At 45.9% G+C, this 22,649-nt stretch overlaps 1 protein-coding gene across 1 annotated transcript in view; it reads right to left on the bottom strand.

Annotated features, from left to right (window-relative positions):
* The window catches only part of SACK1E (scaffolding CK1 anchoring protein E), a 125,573-nt gene that overhangs the window by 78,431 nt on the left and 24,493 nt on the right, over window positions 1–22,649 (bottom strand). Inside the window, exon 3 of the mRNA XM_088444518.1 lies at window positions 1,806–1,973. Coding sequence (XP_088300644.1) covers window positions 1,806–1,973 — 168 coding nt within the window. The remainder of the gene's footprint in view (window positions 1–1,805; window positions 1,974–22,649) is intronic.

Here is a 22,649-nt window from a genome sequence, read left to right as displayed (position 1 = left end):
TGACCCGGGGGCCCGTGTGCCCCGCACACCCTGCACCCATTATAGATATGCCCCTGCTTCCACCACATAACCGTGTCACCAGGTCATTATCCCTCCTGCCTCAGCCATCTCTACCTTGCCTACTTCCTGCACTCAGGTCCCCCTCTACACACTCATGCCTCATGTCATCTGTCTGTCTCCCCTCTCCCCTAGATTGTAAGCTCCTAGGAGCAGGGTCCTCCTCCCCACTGTCTCACAACCTTCTTCTCAAGCACTTCAATGACAGCCTTCACCTTCCCAGCTGTACTGTGTATGGAGAATTGTGTTGCTAATTGTTACTTGTGCTCTGTTTATATTTTGGTTACTATATTGTAATGTCATTTTCTGTGCACCCTGTACTGTGTGTACGGTGCTGTTGATCACTTGTGGCACCCTATAAATAAAATATAATAATAATAATAATAGCCTGCAAATTACATTGCACTACAAAATAGAAGACACCCAAGGTGCTTGTATAGTGTTTGAAATGAGAGTGCAACAGGTTTTTTTTTCCTATCAGTGGGCCTACAGAAGAGGCATATGTAATTCCCTGTAGACTGTAGAGCAACCAGGCATCTCAGATCATCACTGTTTAATGCACTTATCTCATCTAAACACACAGCAGCTTGCACCATAGATACATAAACAAGCAGGTGGTCATGCCAAGCCCACAGGAAGTCTTTGCAGCCCTATTATGGGGCTCGTCTATGCACTAAGAACTTACCTAAGACATATACGTGCACATTATTAATGAGCGTGCGCAGTACTGACGTGTATATAATGCAAAAGAAACAGAGATACTTCTAAATCTAATCCTTAGTGCATAGCCACTGGTGTCTGTCACCAGGGGCATAAGAGGTATGGGGGCCCCATAGCAAAATTTCCTCAGGGCCCCCATAGGTCTACCTATGTCCCCCATTGCCCCCACCATTACCAACCTCCAGCCCCGCACTACTTGCCTCCTCCCAGCTTCTAGTGAGAGACATATCAGAGGAGAGCCAATGTCATTTTTAATCAGGCGCCGGTCGCAAGCCTATTGGAACTTGTGAACCAGCAGCCACTGCTGATTGGCTGCTGGTCCATGAGTTCCCATTGGCTCGCGACCAGTGCCTGATTAAAAATGACACTGGTGCTGTACTTGCCAGGTTGCAGGGGGTTGCTTGCTGGGCCGGTGGGCCTTCTAAGCCATCGGGCCCCATAGCAAGCGCACCCTTGCACCCTCTATAGCCTACCCTCCAACAAGACCCATTCCATTAGGTACAAAACACTCTGCTCCTGGATTTCCCACCTAATGTATGATTGCAGTCACCTGTGTTGCACTAGGTAATGGATGAGACAGATGTTTCAGCACAGGTGGCTGCAATCATACATTAAGAGGGAAGTCCAGGAGCAGAGTGTTTTGTACCTAATGGAACGGGTCTTGTTGGAGGGTCTGCTATAGTTACGCCACTGCCTGTCACTGTACCTTTCTTTAGGTAATACCCGGATGTGTTTGACTATACCTGCATTGTATCAGCTTAATCCTTGATTTTATTACATTATTTCGTTTAGTTTGAGGCTTTGAAGATTGATGTTGTCAAAAATCTTTCTGAAAATCTAGATTTACCCAGAAACTTAAATCGTTTTTGAAATCTTATTGATCTCACTTCCTTATTTGAAACTGCATACTAGCAGGGTAAATAGGAGCACCAGAACATTTAAGTATATCACTAACAACTCTAGTGCAGTTGCCAGGTACAGTAGATTTGTAAAAACTGATGAACAAAAATAAACATTATAGTACGTACCTCTGTGAATCTAACATTGATCCCTGTTGTTTCCACCATGTGAATAAAAGACGAAAGATGCTGAAAACTTAGAATCATATACACTGGGATCATACGTCGTGTCGCTGCTTCATACAGGTCCAAGAAAATATCTGGGTCTGTGAATATGTCCATGACAACAGCAATCACCTGAAAATGCAAATAATAAATATGTATTATGTGTAGCGCACTAGCAAATTAGTTTACTTTTCACCATTAAGAATATTTTGGTATACTGTAACTCCCATTAATATGAGTGATATTCTTAGGTACAAGGATATTTTCAATTAACATTTTTTGTACAGAAGTGTTTTGGTTTTGTTTTGTATCTGGATTCATCTACGTGTTTTGGTTTTGCAAATCCACCCTCACGTGTTTTGGTTTTGGATTTGTATTTTTAAAAATAAGAAAACCAGATAAAATTACGTCATTTTGACCTGTTAGCATGCAATACAAAACCGGAGTTCGGTTTTTAAATCCGAATTCCGAACCATGGGTAGATCCGAACCGGGACTTGGTTCGACTCTGTACCCCAAAGTGATTCTAAAAATCTAATTTGTGGCCCGATTCAGACCCACTCGCTAGGCTGCGTTTGCACGCAGCCAGACAATCTTTGCAATCTGCGCATGCGTACACATTGCAGTGCGCGTGTGCGAACCAGTTCGTGTGATCGGGAAGCATTCGCTCACTGTGCATAGACAGCCCGGTTGAATGAGTGACAGGTCAAGCCCTTTGTGGGAGGTGACAGGGGCTGGTCAGTGAAAGCGGGGGAGTGGTGGTGGTGCGAATGCAGGCGTGCCCAAGCGTCTTAACGCTGTTTCAGAGGTGTGCATAACTAAGACGCAGCGTCATAGTACACGTCACTTGGTTAAAAATTACACTGATTCACTCGCAGTGCTTGAGGTAGGGTATGGTCTGTCACAAGTACTGCAATCGCTTCCAATGGTACTGGATGGTACTGGTGGTTGCATACACTTCCTGGAGCTGATGAGCGCAAGTGGGCATCTTTAGACAGGCTGGTGGGCGTCTGCATACACAATGTGATCGCACACTAAGACATAGTGAGTGTGCTAATGCATAACTGGGTGATCGTGGATTTGCATACTTTTGCTGCATGCGAACACATTTAGCGAGCGGGTCTGAATCGAGCCCTTGGTTCGACTCGAAACCCCTAAATTCAGTTGTTGTCAGTTCTCCGATAACTGGACCAGCACGTCTCTAATTAATAATAATAATAATAATAATAATAATAATGCTTATTCACAGTATTATATGGTCCTTTTCACCAGAAGGAATCAAAGTGCTTTACATTTGCAGGAAAGACACTAACGACTAAAACTACAATGGGCCCTGGGTGATATTTCATCAACTGAAACAATCATAGTTCTTATATAATCTTTATTTAACACTTGAGTTTAAAACACAAAACTGCAATTACACTCAGTTGATCTGCTGTGACATCACTGCAAGTCTGTCATGAAGTTCTGCTGGCTCAGATACAGAATATCCTCCCAACATGGCAAATTACAGCAAAAGTATGAAGGTGTGCAAGGTGGAATATTTAGTTAAGTATACACAATACAATTATTTGAGGCACATTATCTAACTCAATAGTGTAAAGCTTTACTATCTCTATAATAATCTATTAAAGTCTGTGCCCCGTCTCTAGCATGCATGCACAGTGGAAGCCGGGGCCACCCAACAGCTCCCACTGCAGCGCAATGGGACAGACCTTAGGTGGAGAACCGCTCTGCACTGGGAAGGGTAATGGAGTAGAACACTACACGGGTGTGATATGTATTACTGCCGGGTGCATGGCCGGCGGTTCAATTCCCGACAGCGGCTGCCCGACAAAGGAGGAAATCCCAATCATCCTAAAGGTAAGTATCAACTAACCTAACCCTCCTTAGGAGTGCCTAACCCTAACCTCCCCCCCTGTGCCTAACCCCCCCTCTAAATGCCTAAACCTGACCCCCCTTCCCCGCTGCCTAAACATAAGTCCCCCTGGGGGGGTGCCTAACCCCCCCCCCACGGCTATCTGCGCTCGGCACCCGGCATCCGCTCGTTCAGGATGCCGGGCGCCAGTCTCCCGACGTCGGGCAAATTACAGGCATCTACATTTAGACACCTGTCATTCGTCCCTAGTCGGGATAAAGCAGTCTGGAAGCCGGCGGTCGGCATTTAGACCGTCGGGTTCCAGACTACATTCCCCACTACACAGCAGTAGGCAGTGAAAGGTTGGAATAGTTGGCGGACGGAGGTGACACTGCATAGGCCAGATTCTTTAATTTTCTATAATAATGTTGAATACTGGTTGTAACAGGTATATCACTGAATTAATGTTGATGAAACAACTCAAAATGACACTTGCTTGAAGGCAGACACCATGTATTACTTACCTCCTATCTTTCTGGAACCACCGGGACCCCAACTCCAATTGCTGGACCTAACTTCTGAAGAAACTATTGACTTCATGACACTAAAAATACCCCATACCCTGCGATATTGCCATCATTATTAGTAACTTTCCCCAATATTGTGTTGCTGCAAGTGAAAATCGACGGATCACTGTTGGGCATACATAAAAATGTGTTTGGCAGAAGGATGCTGTTAGTCTTTGTTTGTGGTCATCAGCTGGCTGCACTGACGTGTGATCTGGGTAATGGACTTAAGTCTTACAGGGCAGCTAAAGACAATCATTTCTAACTAGAGCAGGGGTTCTCAAACTATTTTGCTCTGGGACCCCGTCTGACAAAACATTTTTTTTTACTGGACCCCAGCAAGTTACCGCTGAACAATGCCCAGGTAGGTAACACTTTTTTTTTTCTAAGATCTGGGGCAGGATGCAGTAATGAGAGAAATGCAATCAAACCCTCCCAAATGCCGTTTTGGGGGTTTTGACTGCATTTCTTATATGCACCAATCGGTGGAATGGCATTACCCTATAGAAGCCTAAGGGCTTCTCTCTGCCGAGTGATGTGAAAGGGATCCAATCGGATCCCTCCCAGCACCCTCTGCAGCGTGACACCAGAGAGACTTCTGGGTCATAGACCCAGAAGTCCCTCATTCGCAAAAGACAACTCTTGCCAAAAGAGCTGTCCTTTGTGGTCTCCTTCATGCATACCGGCGTAATCAGCACCGGTATGCATGTGAAAAGTGGCGGGATGCATCGCATCCTGAATGTGATGCATCATGCATGCCGACTGTTAATTTTTCTCATTAAAAAAAATTATATATGAATAATACCCACCATCTTTCTTATATATTTTTATGCCCATCATATTTCTTATATATTTGTATGCCATAAAAAAGAATATGGTGGTCATAAATATACATAAGAAAGATGAGATATATTTTTATGAGTAAGAAAAATAACGGGCATAAAAATATAGAAAGATGATCGGCATGGAACGGTGCCCATCATGTTCCCTACAGTATATTTGTTTTAGGATCATCATCTTCCTTAGATATTTTATGGCATACAAATATATAAGAAAGCTGACGTGTATAAAACAAATATAGGGAGGATGATGGAAAAGGCAGGTAATGTGGCATAAAATGTATACACATCATCCTACTTTAATTAGTTCTACATATTACTTTACTTACCATAAAAAATGGTTCTCTCTTTTTAACACTATATTCACTATATTTAAAGCTGCCAGTAGCTGTTGCTGGGGCAGGGCAGTGACTCAGCGCACCTCCTACAACTACACAGACTGCGCTGTGACTCCTTCACTGTGACTGACACCCAGGTGATATGACGCACGAACATTGGGGCGTGTCATGGGTGTCAATCAGTGTGGGGAGGAGGCGAGAGTGGGGGACTGCGTATGCAGGCGTAACGCTGTGAATCAACACTGCGACCCCATGCTGAGATAGGCACGACCCACTTTGGGGTCGCGACCCACAGTTTGAGAACCGCTGAACTAGAGTATAACATCAGGATCAACCTACAGTACATAAGGTAGGGTCAAAAAAACACCTTTGCAATATATTGGCATCAGTCATCTGATATAGATACCAGTGCTGTTTGTATTTACTGATTTTCTAGGTATACTGTCATTAACTAATATCTGCATAATCAAGAGTGATTTAAGGTCTGGCTATATAACTATATATCAACTCTTAGATACATGAGATGCTGTTCATGGTCTGTTTGTTTTAGAATTTTATGCCTTGCATTTGGTGTGGGTGAGGTTACAGGGGTGGGCTGCAATCAGTTACTTCACATGTATGCTTCACTATATATTTAGCAGGGTACAGGCTGCAGGCCTGTTACAAGGCTGCATAGGTTTTTATTTCAAAGTGTTTTTTTTTGTAAGTGGTATTACATGCACAGCATAATTTAAAGAGTTAGACAGGAGGAACACAGGAAGACAACAGTTAAAAAGAACTCTTTACAACTTTGAAACAATTGAAACGGATCTTCTGAGCTTCTGGATACCCTGCAACTCAGCCACCAGCTTTCATTATAACCTGGCACACCTTTTGCCAACACCCTTCTTCAGCATTGCAAGCAACTACCAGTTACTTTGCTGCCCTTTAATTTATGTATGTATGTTTTTTGACTCTACACTGTTTAAATCATTCCTGTACCACTGTCAATTTATCTCTATACCACTGTAGTATCTACCATTGTTTAACACCTATACATCTTTATGAATACTTTATCCTAAATTTAAAGTCATGCAACTTTAACAGCTCCAAACTCATTTTATTTATTAGATACTATTGTAGTTGTTCCATAAATATCTACCAGCATTGTTCTTCCTTTCATCTGATTTTTAGACATTTTAACTGCACTGTTCCTGTATCTCACTTTCATCACTGCTACTGCTGTTTCTCTCCCAATTACCTCATCTACACTATCTCTCTTTTCTTCTACTCCCCCCTCACTCAGCAGTTACATAACTCTCTCCTCTACCACCAGTTCCCATCTCTTTTCTTCCTCCATAGTCTCCTCCACCTTCTCCTCCTCCTCCTTCCTTTCCTATGTTTCCCTTCATCCAATCTAGTACTCTCCGCCATATCTCCCATAACGCCATTATTATTTACTCCTTTCCCTCCATGGTCCTGCTATACCACCACTAAGCCCTGCACCCTCCCTTTTCTCCAAGTTACCTCTCCTCTTCTCCACCCACACCACACTAAACCTCCACCTTGCCCACCACCTGCTGTCACCCTTCCTCATTCTGAAGCCCACCACATACCCACACTATCCTTATCCCCCTGCTCTAAATCAATCTCAATCCCACACTACAGCAACCGTAACAATCTCCTTCTTCTCTCTCCTCCTACTGTAACTCTGGGCCTGATCCAGAGCCGCTCGCAAAAAGCGAGCGCTCGCTCTGAATCAGGGCGGCCACTTTTTTTTTTTGTTGCGGCCTCTTGGCCGTTCGCATAGCTGTGGGTTACCACCCACAGCTTATGCGAGCGGCCATGATGATGGTCGCGATGGTCAAGACTCAAGAGCATCGCGACCTTCGGGCTTGTGACGAGACCCTTGCGGTAGGGTCTCGTTGACGCAAGCCCCAGTGGACTTCCTGCACTATTAGAGCAGGAAGTCCACCTACTGACATCACTAGTGATGTCAGTAGGGCCGCCCACAAATGGCAGGCGTTCCTGCAGGAACGCCTCCGTTTGCTCAACCACCCCCCCGCCATGCCTACAAAATGGGGCGAGCTGTCGATCAACATCGACAGCCGCCCCTTTTGTAGTGAGTCTCAGAGCGAGCACTTTTTGCGCTCGCTCCAGGGCTAGCGCATGCGCACTGGGCAACCATCGACCCGCTTGCGAGCGCATGGCGCTTGCGAGCAGTCTGAATCAGGCCCACTGTCCCTCTCTCCTGTGTCCTCTGGAAAGCCAGTTCTGTCTATAATCAGCTGGTCCCCATCCATGACTGCTTCATCTCCAACTCCTTGAATCTCCTAGCCATCACCAAATCCTGGATATACCCTCTGACACCACTTCTCCTGCAACTATCTCCTTTGGGGGCCTCACATTCTTTCACACTTCCTGGCCTGGAGGTTGCCACAGTGTTGGTGTTGGCAGGGCCGCAACTAGGGGGGGGCTAGAGGTGCATGTGCACCGGGTGCCGGAATGCAGGGGGTGAAAAAGGGATGACTCACGGTGGCTTGGAGGCTGGAGAGTCAGAAAACGGCCATCCAAAAATGGCCGCTGCCAAGGAGGAGACAGATGCTAGAGGTCCTTACTGGACCTCTAGTGTCTGTTAGGCCAGCTGAAGTGCTGGGAGAAGATGCTGAAAGCTGCATCTTCTCCCGTGAAACCCCCTGGCAATGAGCATGGAACCCCCTGGCAATGAGCATAAAACCCCTGTCAACAAGCAGGTAATTTTAAAGTAATTAGAAGTCTTACTGTGGGGGATAAAATAGTGTCTGGCAAATATGTAAGTGGCACTTTGGTAATAGGCATTACAGTGTGTGGCATAAGGTGTAATGGGCATTATTGTGTGTGGAATAATGTAAGTCACTATACCAGGGACGTTTGACTAGTGCACTGCCTTATGGAGGAGCAAGGACAAAATCCAGGTACGGTAAGGGAGGGGGCACAAAATTGCTACCTTGCACCGGGTGACAGATATCCTAGTTTCGGCCCTGGTGTTGGGGTACTTCTATCGTCTGGTCACTCCCGCCAACTCTTACCTTCTAAACTCTCCATTTCATTCTTTTCATTCAGTGCTCATGATATTTGCCTCTTCCAATTTCTTTGAGTAGCTACCTTTTTCCGTCCCCCTGGCCTTAGCTCAATTCCTTGATAACTTTGCTTCCTGGCTCCTAATCTTCAAATAGGCTCTCAAGACCCCTTTCTTCCTGAAAGTTTTCCAGCACTCATCTTAACCCACTACTCCATGTTCCTTCCTCACAATCTAGCCCATCTGTGTCACCCCTGTTTGTCTGCCCCTCCCCTTTAGAATGTGAGCTCTCACGATTAGGGCCCTCTTCCCTCACGTGCTTCTCCTATCCTTACTTCTATTTTAGTTTACAACAGCACCTATCATTTGGTTGCTGACACCCTGCTGCATAATTAATGCTGGCCATACACGCTGCAATTATCGGGACGATCCGCCCGATATCGGCGGATCGCCGCGATAATTGTAGCGTGGGGGGGGGCGACCGAGGGTTAAATATTGCTCGGTCGGGCATGCTGGATTGTCCAGCATGCCCGTCCGATGCGATATTTACCCGGTAACTGTCGGCCGCATCGGGCAGTGTATGCCCAGCGTGGCCGACAGACAGACATTTCCTGTGTTCCTTCCTATGGAAGGAACAGGGAAATGTCTCCTCCCCGGGGGCGGAGCGCAGATGTCGGGCTATACACTGTGAGATTTCTCTCACAGTGTATGCCGCGGACATCTGCGGCTGGCAGCCGGCCAGATAAAATGTCTGTCGGTCTGACAGACATTTTATCTTGCCGTGTATGCCCAGCATAAGTGTTATGCAGCAATGTCTATAAATCATGTATTTGTTCTGCATTGTTTGTATTGTTAATAACTATTTTTCTTGTGTGCTCATTTGTTTATGTGCTTTGTAAGGCGCTGTGGAACCCTTGTGGTGCCATATAAATAAAGGATAATAATATTCTCATAAGCAACCCAAAAAGTATTCACTAGTAACTAGTGCCTCTGCTTTATGACTGGTAGCATATGAGTGCTATACTTTCACACCCCTGTTGATTTTTCTATTCGTCTACCATATCAGCAAACCTGATCTGCAGATTGTGGTTTTCTGCGTCTGACAATATTTAGTTCATTTTAGTTTATTTCCATATATGATGTTCTAATAGAATTCTCAATGTAAAACTATATCAAACATATTTAGTGAAGATTATTCCATTGCCGTGGCATAATCAGATGTTGTAGATGCCATTCCAATGTTTTCTGCACATTGTTTTATTTGCAGCTTCCAAATTCCCCTGTTGTTTTTTTGTGAATAAGGATTTGCTATAGAGAACTGATGTGGTGGACTACTCAAATTGTCTGTGTGTACAGTAAACAGTGAAGTGGGTAGGTCTGGACAAACTGGTATGACCTGACTGAATGGCACAACCCACTCATATTTCACGTGGGTCCTCAAGAATGCAGGTAAATTATGTCTTTGAATTAGATTCACCTAATGCAAGCACCTTTGTTTCATACAAACGCATTAACACTTAAGGTGCACATATAACAAAAAGCATGGCTACATTTACATCAGGAGTGCTTTGCAAAAAAAAAACACCTACAGCCTACTTAAGAGTTGAATGTAAAGATGTTCCAATTGCAAATGAGCAAAGATACACAGACACAATTGCATTTCTAGGTCTGTGGGCCTGATTCAGCAAGGATCACAAGTAAGAATTCGCTCTCGCAGTTGGCCGATGTTGCGTCTCTGCGCATGTGTGTGTTTCTCAATGTGATCAAGTAAGGGATCGCACGGCATACGCAGTTAGCACGGAGATACCTCCGATGCTGATTGACAGGAAGTGCCATTTGCAGGGGGTGGTCGTGCGAACGTAGGCGTGCCTGTGCGTTTGGCGTTACAGGGGCGTGCATAATTAAGCTCGTGCGGCGGGCATACGCAGCCGTACGTCTCGATGTACACAGGAAGCTGTCACAATTCTGTGGCCGGTCAGGGCTACCACAGTTTTGCATATGGGTTCGATGGTTCTCGATATTACCAATGTTTTCGAAAGCCTGCGTACTGATCAAGCATAGAGTACAGGGAGGTGGGCTGGCTTTATGTAGTGCTGGGCGTCTGCATCTTGTGCTGCGAATGCCGTGCATATGCATTCATTAGTAATAGTATATTCTCGCAGCGGCCAGGTACATGCAATCTCTTACTTGCGATCCTTGCTGAATCAGGTCCTGTGTTTTGATATGTAAATATCTTAAGAAACTGTAATGAAACTTTAAATCTACTTTAGCATATGGATGCATCTGGAATAACAATGCATCTATCATCATCATCATCAACAACAACTCCAAAGCTTGATCCTGGGTTTTACGAAGGTGCAAAATGCACATGTTGTAACTAACAGATTTCAAGATCTCAGAGGTACAAGCTTAACTTGCATGCAAGCGCACGCTCCTTGTAAGATATTTGCAGATCCACATAAGGATGCAAGTTGTGCACTTGTACAGTGCATGAAGTTTACAACTGGATATATATTCATGCACTTTCCTGATTATCTGTCGCTTATGCTGGGCATACACGGCAAGAAAAAATGTCTGTCAGACCGACAGACATTTTATCTGGCCGGCTGCCAGCCGCAGATGTCCGCGGCATACACTGTGAGAGAAATCTCACAATGTATAGCCCGACATCTGCGCTCCGCCCCCGGGGGAGGAGACATTTCCCTGTTCCTTCCGTAGGAAGGAACACAGGAAATGTCTGTCTACCACGCTGGGCATACACTGCCCGATGCGGCCGACAGTTACCGGGTAAATATCGCATCGGACGGGCATGCTGGACAATCCACCATGCCCGACCGAGCAATATTTAACCCTCGGTCGCCCCCCCCCCCACGCTACAATTATCGCGGCGATCCGCCGATATCGGGCGGATTGTCCCGATAATTGCAGCGTGTATGGCCAGCATTAGAATGTGCTATATAAATAGGAAAAACCTACCATAAATTTGTTTTATGAGAAAACATAATAGAAATCTTAACTGTGCCAGTAGTGGTAAATCAGATCTAGAAGTAAAAAAGTAAAACGTGTCTTATTTTCAACAGTGTTTACTTAATTACACTTCTGTGGTTTTAGATACAATTAACTTAATTAAATTAAGCTCTCAAACCATTTACTGTTCTGGAATTGGAACAATTACTTGTGCGCCTTTGTGCATAGAATGGAGGCGTGGAAATGCATTAACTATTTAAATGGTTTATATTTTATCCAAAAAACGTTCAGAAATTGTCGGGTTTTTTTGTGATTGAATTAGTTCAAGAACATCTATTTAAAACTTATCCAACAGGATTTTATTACAATTTTTTTTTTAAACACATAAAATTACAATTGATCTCTTAAACAACAAACAAAGATTTATCAAAGCATCGATCATCGGAAAAGTGCGCTTTTGTGACTTTACATTTCCTCAGTGGGTGCTCCTCACTGTAATAGCTGGGTATACACTGGAGGGCTGAGGGCTGCTTGACTTACAGTTCCCCATTGGCTGGTCCTCCCTGTAGGGGCTGGGTGGGGGGTGCTGCTGAGCTGCCGGATCAGTAGTGATCTGCAGCACGGCAGACACTGGGGCAGAGTGCAAGGATGCAGAGGGATCGGTAGGTTCCTCTGAGATTGGTGGCTGCTGGTACTTGATCTTCCAGCACCTGCTCACTGGGCATTTCTGACTGGTCTCATCTGATGCGACCACACCAGGCATGTGGTTAAAGAGGCATGGTCACACATCCCAGGGATGTGACCAGTGCTTCTGACATCAAGGGCAGTCCCCTATCCCATTCCCCTCACCTGAAAACACAACTTACATGGCATGCACACTATAGATTGATGAACATCCAGCAGAGCATTAGAGAATAGAACATACCTTTCCAACTGCCAGTAGCATCAAAACAAAGCTGCTCTGTTGGGAAGGAGGGAGTGGGCCCTACAATCAGGACTTTTCTGCATAAAGCAGTTGGGAGGAATGCTCAAATTCACTTCTGAAAATCACCATTCCTCCACTAGTATATTTGTTTTGTCAGAAATAGCTAGAAAAAAATCCCTAGTCAACAATGGTGTTTGAATGGGGTTGAAAAAAATGAGTATGTCACAATCCCGGGAATACTAATGCCCTTTTCTCCCTTGCCAATAAGAGAAGAGTCCCCTCCGAATAACTTAGAGTGACTTCAGATACCTACCGATACTTCCAGGATGCTCTGTAAATCTTACCCTTTACCTGACACTGTTACTTCTTAATACAAAACCTAACCTAGGCAAGTATTTTTTAAAAACACAGCAATTCACTAAATGCTTATAGCATTCTTATGAAGGCATGTTGCAGGATTATGACAAATGCATTACCCAGCACAAACCAGATAATCACTGCACCATAGTATTCTTATCAACCACCTTTCCCCCGGAAATACTTTGTCACAGTAGTGGCCCAGTCTCTGACAAGCTCCATTTGCTGGTAAAGTAGTGATCTCACGTTTAGGGTTTTTAGATCTGAGTCAGGACCCGTGGACTGGGGTGAGAGATGCAGAATAGTAGTGGTATAATCAGAGGTCTACTCATGGGTGAGACTCGTGGTAAATGTCCGGGGCCTTCGGAGAGGTCAGAGACACCTACAAGGCTCCCAGTCTGCCCCTGAAACCAAATGAGTGAAACTCAACCTCTTATCTGATATAGGGCTCTATTTACTACAATCCGCATTTGTAATGCAGGTTATAGTGTGATATTACCGACTGAATTTGAATTGCAAATTCAGGCAATATCACAGGGATTTACTACAAATCCCTTGCAGGCACAGAGCTTGCGAGAAAGCTCTGTCCCTGCGAATCTGCTCCGGAGCCTTATCACGGTATTTTCGCAAAAAATACTGTGACAGGTGCCCCGCGCATGAGCCGGCCGCCACTGCTACCTCCGTCACCAAGCCCCACCCCTGTTGCTAAGCCCCACCCCTATGATCGCGGACCCCCGCAACCCCCCCTCCCTTAATTACAAGTACCTGCAGTTATCGGGCCTCCGGTGATGTAATCTGTCGCTTCGGTCAGCTGACATCCCATACTGCACTGGGACCCTGTCAGGTGACGACCGGGCCCCAGTGCAACATGGGAGACCAGCTGACCGGAGAGAGGACATCACCGGAGCCCCGAACTCCGGTCCCTGGACTCAGGTAAGTTTATTTTATTTTTACTTTTTTTTTTTACAGTGTATCAGCGTGTGGTCTGTTTAGACCGAACAGCTAATCACTGGGGCCGGCTCCCGGCTCTGCTCTGCACATTAGAGTGGAGCAGGAGTCTGGTAACCGGGGGAGACCCTGGATAACGCCACCTCCAGGTGGCGTTATTATCACCGGGATTTCCCCGGTATTTTTTCACAATTTAATTTTAGTAACTTTGGTCAGATCACATTTCCCATTACAATTATGGGAAATGCAATCTGCTTACTAAAAAATAAGTGATACTTAGGGGTTGGAGTACAATTTTACGAATTCTACTCCAATTGCCCTGTAGTAACTGTAGGTGATACTAAAATAATGTGAAAAGGGTGTGAAAAGCCCTAACTGATAAGGGGCTGGAACCAGTGTTCGAAAACTCAGGAGGTAGCACAGCGAGTATTTCAGGTAATCAGTAGCCAGTCTACAATCTGCTAATGGTTGCTGCAGACCAATTAACAGAGCAGTGTCACTGGAGTCTAAGGGCTCGATTCAGACCCGCTTGCTAGATGTGTACGCCCGCTCGATGCGTATGCAAATTTGGCTAATCGCACGGCAAGGCCTAAGCACGCCCACTATGTCTTGGCATTCGGTTGCCCTGTGTATGCAGATGCCCACCAGCCTGTCTTAAGATGCCCTCTTGCGCACGTCATCTCCAGGAAGTGTATGTAACCATCGGTACATCTGCTACAATCGGAAGCGAACGTTGCGCTTGTGGTTGACTATACCCTACCACAAGCACTTCAGTGTGAATACAACCAGGTGACGTGTACTATGACGCTGCCTGTTAATTATGCATGTTAATTATGCACGCCTCTGAAACGACGCTCAGGCATGCCTGTGTTCGCACCTCCACTCCCTCGTTTCTAGTGGCCATCCCCTGTTACCACCCACAAACGGCTTGTCCTTTCACTTATTCAGCCGGGCTGTCTATGCAAGGCAAGCGTATGCTTCCTGGTCGCTCGGAATAGTTCACGAATGCGCACTGCAGTGCATATGAATGCGCAGAATACAAACATTGGCTGCCTGCGTGCGAACGCTTCCTAGTGAACGGGTCTGAATCAGGTCCTAAATCCTCAAAGAGGAGCTTAGATCTTCAACCCAGTTGCCAACAACTGGAATGAATGTTTGTAGCAGAGACTCAGCACGAACCCCAACACTCTAGGGGAGGACCACAACCATAATTTATAGAGGTACCAATGGTATGGTGAGTAGTCAGTCCCAGAGTAGGTCAGAAGTTAAGTTAAAACATTATGATGCAGTACAGGAGTAAACTGAAGTACAGTGAGGATAAAGTCCACTTGAACCTGCAATGAGCAGAAAAGACATACCCTGGGGACTTCCTAGTAGATGAGGTCACTGCGGCATACTTGGTACTGGAAGCACTAGGAGAGTCTTTGAGATGCCAAGAGACTTCAGAATACAAGCAGGTTGGAACTGCAGAATCATTTGTAGACTTGGATAATAGATGAACTGGATAAGAACTGGAGGTTGCAGATATGGAAATGGGATGAAACCAGGGGTTTGAACCAGACTGTAACAAGAGGTGATTGCAAAGTAGCCAGGATATAACTGGAGGCTTGAACCGGACTGGGACTGGAGGTAACTGCAGAGTAGTCAGAGTGGCAGTGGAGGCTTGTACCAGACTGGAACTGGAGGTAAAGCAGCAGTATAACTGGAGTGGACTCGGATGAGCAGCAGAGTAATCAGAGTGGACCTGGAATCATGAATCAAACTGGGTCCAGAGGTAGAGCAGCAGAGTAACTGGAGTGAACCCACAGATAGAGAGAGCAACAGTCAGTTGGGGAGGTCCTGCAGGCTTGTACCGTAGTACGACCGGAGAGAGCAGTAGCCAGCCAGAGTGAGACTGCGGGGTTGGACTGAAGTGAGACCGGTAAGAGTATCAGTAGTAGAGCCGGACTGGAACTGGTACTTGAACACCAGCTGGAAGGTGCAGGCTTGGAAGCAGCATACAGCATAGGACTGCAGAGTTAATGGAATAACTCAGAGGCAGCAGCCTGCAGAAATCCAGCAGTGCAGCTTCAAGTAGTGGATTGGAGGTAGCACTTACTCACTAGTGAGTGAGATCACAGGGAGGAAAAGAACCACTTTGTTCCAACAAGGTACCTGTGTCAGGTGCAGTCTTAAAAAGGGCGCACTTGTCAGAGATAGGTCGAAGTAGTCATTTGAGTGCAGGAGACAGGTAGACTGGATATTGGTGCTCACCTGAGCAGAGACAACATGGCTGTGCCCATGAACCTCAGGAAATGGATTGATAGCACTCTGGGACAGGATAACCCACCTTCAAAAAGCAAAACTGGACAGGATAAGAATGACTAAGCCCCGGTTTTTGTGACAAGTGACTAATGCGGGCCTATATAACTATGGCCCGATTCCCTGTTCTGTCGAGCCGCCAATGGTGATAAAAATTGCTGTTCAGTGAACATCAATGATTGCCAAACTGTCAGGAAATCTGGGAAGTTCAAAATCCCTGACTCGATGAATCCAACCATTTTCGGATCAGAATCTGGGAATAGAAATTGTCCATTACAGGCCATACATCTACGGCCTGATTCCCTGTTCTGCGAAAGCCAATCCATCAGGGAACCGAGGAAATTCAACATGTTAAAAATCCTTGACTCGTCGATTCCAACCATTTTCACAGCACTGTTCAGAGAATATAGCGCATATATAATAGCCAGAAATTTGCAGGCAGATGCGAAATGTCAGTGATTTAAAGCATCAATTCCTTAAAAGGTAAAATCAAATTGGTTTTAGCTTATAAAAAATTGCCACTTTAAATCTAGCAGCTAATTTAAATTGCTAAAATCTTGTGAGTGACTGCAGCTCACAGGCTATTCTATATACCCTTATACTGTACTTCATTCATATAAGTCCAAGCCTCATGGTAACTTGCAAAGTGTAAATTTCCCACAAATAAAAGCACACACACATACACACTAGTGTTACTTTTGTCAGAATCCAATTAGCACCCAGAGGAAAACCACACAAACACAGGGAGTACATTCAGGACCTCATTCAGAGCCGGTCGCACAGAGCGTGCGGTCGGTCTGAATGAGGGGAGGACGTCTTGAATTTTCAAGACGTCCTCCTTTGCGGTGGTAAGGCTGTGGGTTAACACCCACAGCCTTACGACCGCCTAAGGTGATGGTCGCGATGGTCAAGACCATCGCGACTATCGGGGCTTACGACGAGACCCAAGGGTAGGGTCTCCCTTGTCGTAAGCCCCGGAGAGCTTTTGGCTCTTTTTGAGCCGGAAGCTCTCCACTGACATCACTAGTGATGGAAATTTCAATGGAAATCTTTCACCAATATCTTTCACAACACATATTGTCTAGGCATTCGGTATGATTTACCGCCGGCTGCAGAAGCAGCCCGACAGAGGAGGAAATCCCGATCGTCCTAAAGGTAAGTGTGGTACCCCCATATTTGTGTCCCAAATAGGGGTCCCCCAATATTTTTTTTAATGTATGTACACATAGATATACTGCAGCCCCATTCCTTATAATAGGCAGGTATAGTGAACTTTGACTGACCTTGCTCTCCCTGAACCCCACTGAGCATGTGCAAACAGGGAGGCAGAAAGTGCCCCTTGGTCAGCGACCCATTTAGGAGGGAAAATCCTGCCCCATTGATTGGTAGCCTGGGTGTCCAGGCAGAGATCCCTGTAGGCGGCCTGTTGCTGAGTCCCCTCTGTCCACTCATAGATGCTGGACCGACAGGGCGGAGAATATGGAAGAGTTTATAATATACCCTCCCCAGGGCTGTCAGTACTGAGTTAGGGAGGATTTGTCTGTGGAGTGCCCAGAGTCTGGTCATACAATAGGGGAGAGTATCCCTGTGTTACCCTGAATTAAAAATTCTGCACCTGGTGCTGTCTGTAAGGAGTTTCAGTGGAGTGCCCTTGGAACTGTAAAAATAAGGATGTTATAACTCTTATGTTTGCCCTGGATTACAATGAACAGACTTCACATTAACCCGGAAGGCTACCTATTCAACCTGCCAGGAGAGGTGCACTGATGCTGGATGTGAGTCCCTTGAGGAAGCTTGCCTCGGGACTTGCATAGAGGACCCTGCTTTGGAAGAAGCCCCCTCTGAATAAAGGATTGCCTTCCTAAGTGCCTGTTATCAGGAGGCGCCGCATGTGGAAGTCTGCGCATGCTGGAAGAGAAGAGGAACTGCCTGGGAAGGAGGTCTCATCGCTCCATTGTCACGGATGAAGCCCCAGCTGAGGAAAAGGTCCTGCCAGTGACGAGGAACTGCCTGGGAAGGAGGTCTCATCGCTTCATCGTCGCGGATGAAGCCCCAGCTGAGGAAAAGGTCCTGCCAGTGACAAAAACCCTGATGGCACACGCACGGGCAGAAGAAAAGGCAGCCCCAGAGGAAGAGTGCTTCAGGACCCCTCCTGCTGCTGTTTGTTTGTCGGACAGAGTCCCTGTGGAAAGGGATTTTACACCTGTTGCTCCTTGTAAAATACCTGCTGGAGGCCTGCAGCTGGGAGCTCCGGTGTGGTGCCTAGCATCCCGGAGTTTCCCTGGACATCGTGGGGGGCTGAACAGCCACAGCCATGGGTAAGAACACCAGACCTCCCTCTGCTAAGCTCTTGCCTCCTTTCTTCCCCTGAGTGCAGCTCTTGCCTTTTATAGTATCATCCAGCTGGGACACCCCCTCACCCTCTTCTCTAGGTGCCTTCTACTGGGTCCCCAGTCTTTTTTAGTGGGTCCCTTCTCCCCTCCTAGGAGCTGCCGCCATGCAGTTATGCCCAGTACCTGCTCTTAGGCGCATAGAGGGGGTTTATCAGTTTATACTAGCCTGCCATATAAACTCTCATTGAAAGAGTCTTTAAATTAGGTAAAGTGTTGAAATAGGGGGCAAGTGAAAGATAGGTCACCTCTTCTGTTCCCCAAGAATTGTATTGGTGGTCATATTCTTTCCTGTGAACCTCTGGCTCATGTCCAGGAGGGGACGTGATTTATGGGTGTCAGCTCATGTCCGATGCCACCGTGGGTGATGTATAATATGTTCTATGTTTATCTTTAAACTAAATGTAATGCCATGTGGCTCTGTTTACTGTTTGACTCGTGTGTTAGCTAAAGTGGTGGATAGTGGCTCTCCGTGGCTCTTTATCTGTTACAACACTCTGTAAAGCTGTTCATTGCTCGCTGTGTTATTGTTGTCAATGCTGATTATTAGTTTGCCATGAAATGTTTGATCACTTGCTGGTATTGGTGTTAATGTAAAGTGACTTTTATACACTGCTTGTTGCCGATATCCATTTTAAAGTACATTCATGCTGATGTAATGTATACTACCTTTGCTGTCATCTCTTAGCACAAGGTGCATGTCAGCTGTGATTTTAGACAGTTGTCAATTTCTGTGGTGTAATATATACTAATTGTTTATTTAGCCCCTATTTAACCACAGCTGGCAATTCTGCTGGTAGTAATTTGTGGCATAGGCATTTAGGAAGACTGTTGTCCTTATTTTCTCAAGGCTCAAAGACTGTGTTACATTATTGAAGTTGCCGGTGAACTACTGCTATGTGCATAGCCTCACTGTTGTCCTTATTTTCTCAAGGCTCAAAGACTGTTACATTATTGCAAGTTGCCGGTGAACTACTGCTATCAGCATAGCCTCAGTGTTGTCCCTATTTTCTCAGGCTCAAAGACTGTGTTACATTATTGCAAGTTGCCGGTGAACTACTGCTATCAGCATAGCCCCAGTGTTGTCCTTATTTTCTCAAGGCTCAAAGACTGTGTTACATTATTGCAAGCTGCCGGTGAACTACTGCTATCAGCATAGCCTCAGCGTTGACCTTATTTTCTCAAGGCTCAAAGACTGTGTTGCATTATTGCAAGCTGCCGGTGAACTACTGCTATCAGCATTGCCTCAGCGTTGACCCTATTTTCTCAAGTCTCAAAGACTGTGTTACATTATTGCAAGTTGCCGGTGAACTACTGCTATCAGCATAGCCTCAGTGTTGTCCCTATTTTCTCAAGTCTTAAAGACTGTGTTACATTATTGCAAGTTGCCGGTGAGCTACTGCTATCAGCATAGCCCCAGTGTTGTCATTATTTTCTCAAGGCTCAAAGACTGTGTTACATTATTGCAAGCTGCCGGTGAACTACTGCTATCAGCATAGCCTCAGCGTTGACCTTATTTTCTCAAGGCTCAAAGACTGTGTTACATTATTGCAAGTTGCCGGTGAACTACTGCTATCAGCATAGCCCCAGTGTTACTACAGAAGGATTTGAATTCTTTGTAAAAGATTACTTACCTTACCATTGTGGTTTTATATGTTATAAGTTATATAACTTATAACCATTGCTTTATGTGAATGCGCTGGTGAGCTGTGTCTATCCTATTTCTTATAGTCCCAGAGAGAAATGGGGCCCGGGTCCTCATTTTCAAGTTGGTACCGACTTCGAGCAAGTCATAGCTGCCACCTAGGCCCCTCTCTCTCTCTGAGTGTGAGCGTCATGCCTGGAGCAGGAGCAGCATTACAGCAACCGCCTGCCAGCGGGGGAGGTTGTGCTAGGAAGAGAGCAGCCGGGAGGGAGGAAGCAGCAGCGGCAGGGGAGAAGCTACCTACAGCCGCTGCCACATGTTGGTGAAGAAGAACTGCTTGGACGGGCAGGAGCAGGAGAGGTTTAGGGGGATCCCACTTCACATACAGATATTCCTGTGGTGGAGATACAGTATACCAGGTACAGAGACTCCCGCTCTCACACCCTCACTCTGCTCTCACCCCCTCACCCTGCACTTTCACTCCCTCACACTGCACTCTTGCCTGCTCTCACACCCACACCCTCACCATCCTCTAACACCCACACCCTCACCCCGCTCTCAAACCCTCACCCTTCTCTCACACCCACCTCACCCTGCTCTCACACCCTCACCCTGCTCTCTTACACAGAGGCGTAGAGAGCGCTGTGGGGCCCAGGTAAAGAGGGGGCGTGGCCTAATCGTGGTAGATGTGGCCACGCCCCCTTGAGCAAAAAAACAAACAAACAAAAAAAACATACTTTTGCAGCACCACTACACGCACCGGGTAGGGATTGCTGTGAGCCCCTCAGCTCGAAGCAAAGCCAGGGGGGGCGCGATCAGTGTAATCGCTCCCCCCTCAGGCATAGGAGATTGCTGTGGCTGCTGCTTAACAGTCGCGAGCAATCGCCCACTACATCGGCTGCTGCGAGTGATGGCGGAGGAAGGGAGGGGGGGCGGCGCCGCCAGACCCGGGCCCTCGCCATGCCCCTCTGGAAGTACAGGCCCAGGTAAAATGTACCCGCCCCCCCCTCTCGGTGCCCCTGCTCTTACCCTGACCTTTATATGATAGATTAGCATGTTATAATACCCACCCATACAGCCCAAATTTTGTAAAAAGTTTTTAAACTGGTTTGTGCATCAATTGATGCCCCACCTCCGCTGTAGCTCCATACACATTATCCACAGCAACGCCCATCTCTGAAAAACTGCCCCCCGCCACCCAAGAGAAGGGGCCCTGCCTGTTTTGTCAGTCCCGGGCGCCATAATTTCTGATGGCAGCCCTGCCTGTAGCGCACTCTAGTTCTTCACAGTTTGTACAAATACTGTTGAATTGTATGTATTTTATGTATTTTACTGTTCTATTTTTGTAATAAATCATTTGCATTAATTAGTGTGGTCACTTGATTAAACCAGCGCTCCACTCAACTTTTTTCTATTGTCCATTTTAGCAGGTGCAGATCCTGCATGTGTGAGCTGCTCTGTTTATTCAAGGGGTTGTTTTCTGGCTGACAGCGCAGCTGGTTGCTTTTTCTTTTTAAGATTATTGAACCATCCAGACCAAGGCCTTTTGCAGGGCACATGAAGTGTGTTTATTAATGATATAATATGATTGACAAACTGTTTAACACTAATATATGTCATAGTCACGTGAATCAGAAAGATCACAGAGTGACCATTAACAATATAAAATCATGTTTGAGTCACTAAACTGCACATAATATGCACAGTACAAGTGGTTTGGACTAAATATGAAATATCAGCCCCTCTTCCTGCTAGATCTGATGCTTCAATTTTATTCTATTAACACATTCTAAAACTATAGTATTTAGACAACAATGCTGAGAGTACAGTTTTGTAAAACTGTCCAAGGCTGGCAGAAATTATTATATTGGATTCTGCATTTACACAATTCTCCAAAGCATTTAAAACATACCACTATAAATTCAGTGTCCCATTATTGTTCTAATTATTGACTACCCAGGTATTAGAAGATTGATAGCCCCAGCGACCTGGGGCTCAGAACCTATTAGCAAGGTGCTTGGGTTCTGCGCTGGATGCGCTGTGGATGTGTGAGTGGCAGTTAGTATACACATGTAACTTAACCAGGTGGAAGGTTTGTTAACCAAGTATAAACCGGTGGCGTAATAACAGGTATAGGTTGCAGATACAGCCTAGAGTGTATAGGGTATGCTTGGCATTGTAGGACACCGGCTAGTATGAGTCCAGATGCCCTGGTGGTGAGTAGAGGTATGCTCCGTATGGTAAGCAGTTGTGGCACAGGGTATTGGGGCACACTCTGTAGAGTGAAGCATCTCAGGGAAGTGTCCATACAGTATAGACTCTAATGGAGAAAGATGCTGGTCAAGGTGCACATGTGCAGTAACGCATGTCAGAGGTCAGACCGCTGGGAAAGAGCTGCAGCAGGTCCTAGTACCAGCCGGCTCTTGGCCGTGAACAGAGGTAGCGCTGAATGCTCCTTGTCTAACATTAAGTGGATCATGTAATCTACTAAATATAGTATAAAAAAGGGCATAACACCAAAAGACACAGTATAAAACTCTGACACAATCAGTCATTGTTTTTCTGCAGACAACACGTCTGTTGTATTACATAAAAGTTGATCTCAACAGCAACTTCAAAGTAATAATTGCCTCTAGCC

The sequence above is a fragment of the Taudactylus pleione genome, unplaced genomic scaffold (assembly GCF_031769625.1).
Source record: "Taudactylus pleione unplaced genomic scaffold, aTauple2 ptg000366l, whole genome shotgun sequence".
Lineage (NCBI taxonomy): Eukaryota > Metazoa > Chordata > Amphibia > Anura > Myobatrachidae > Taudactylus > Taudactylus pleione.
This window is presented reverse-complemented; position numbering and strand designations above follow the sequence as displayed.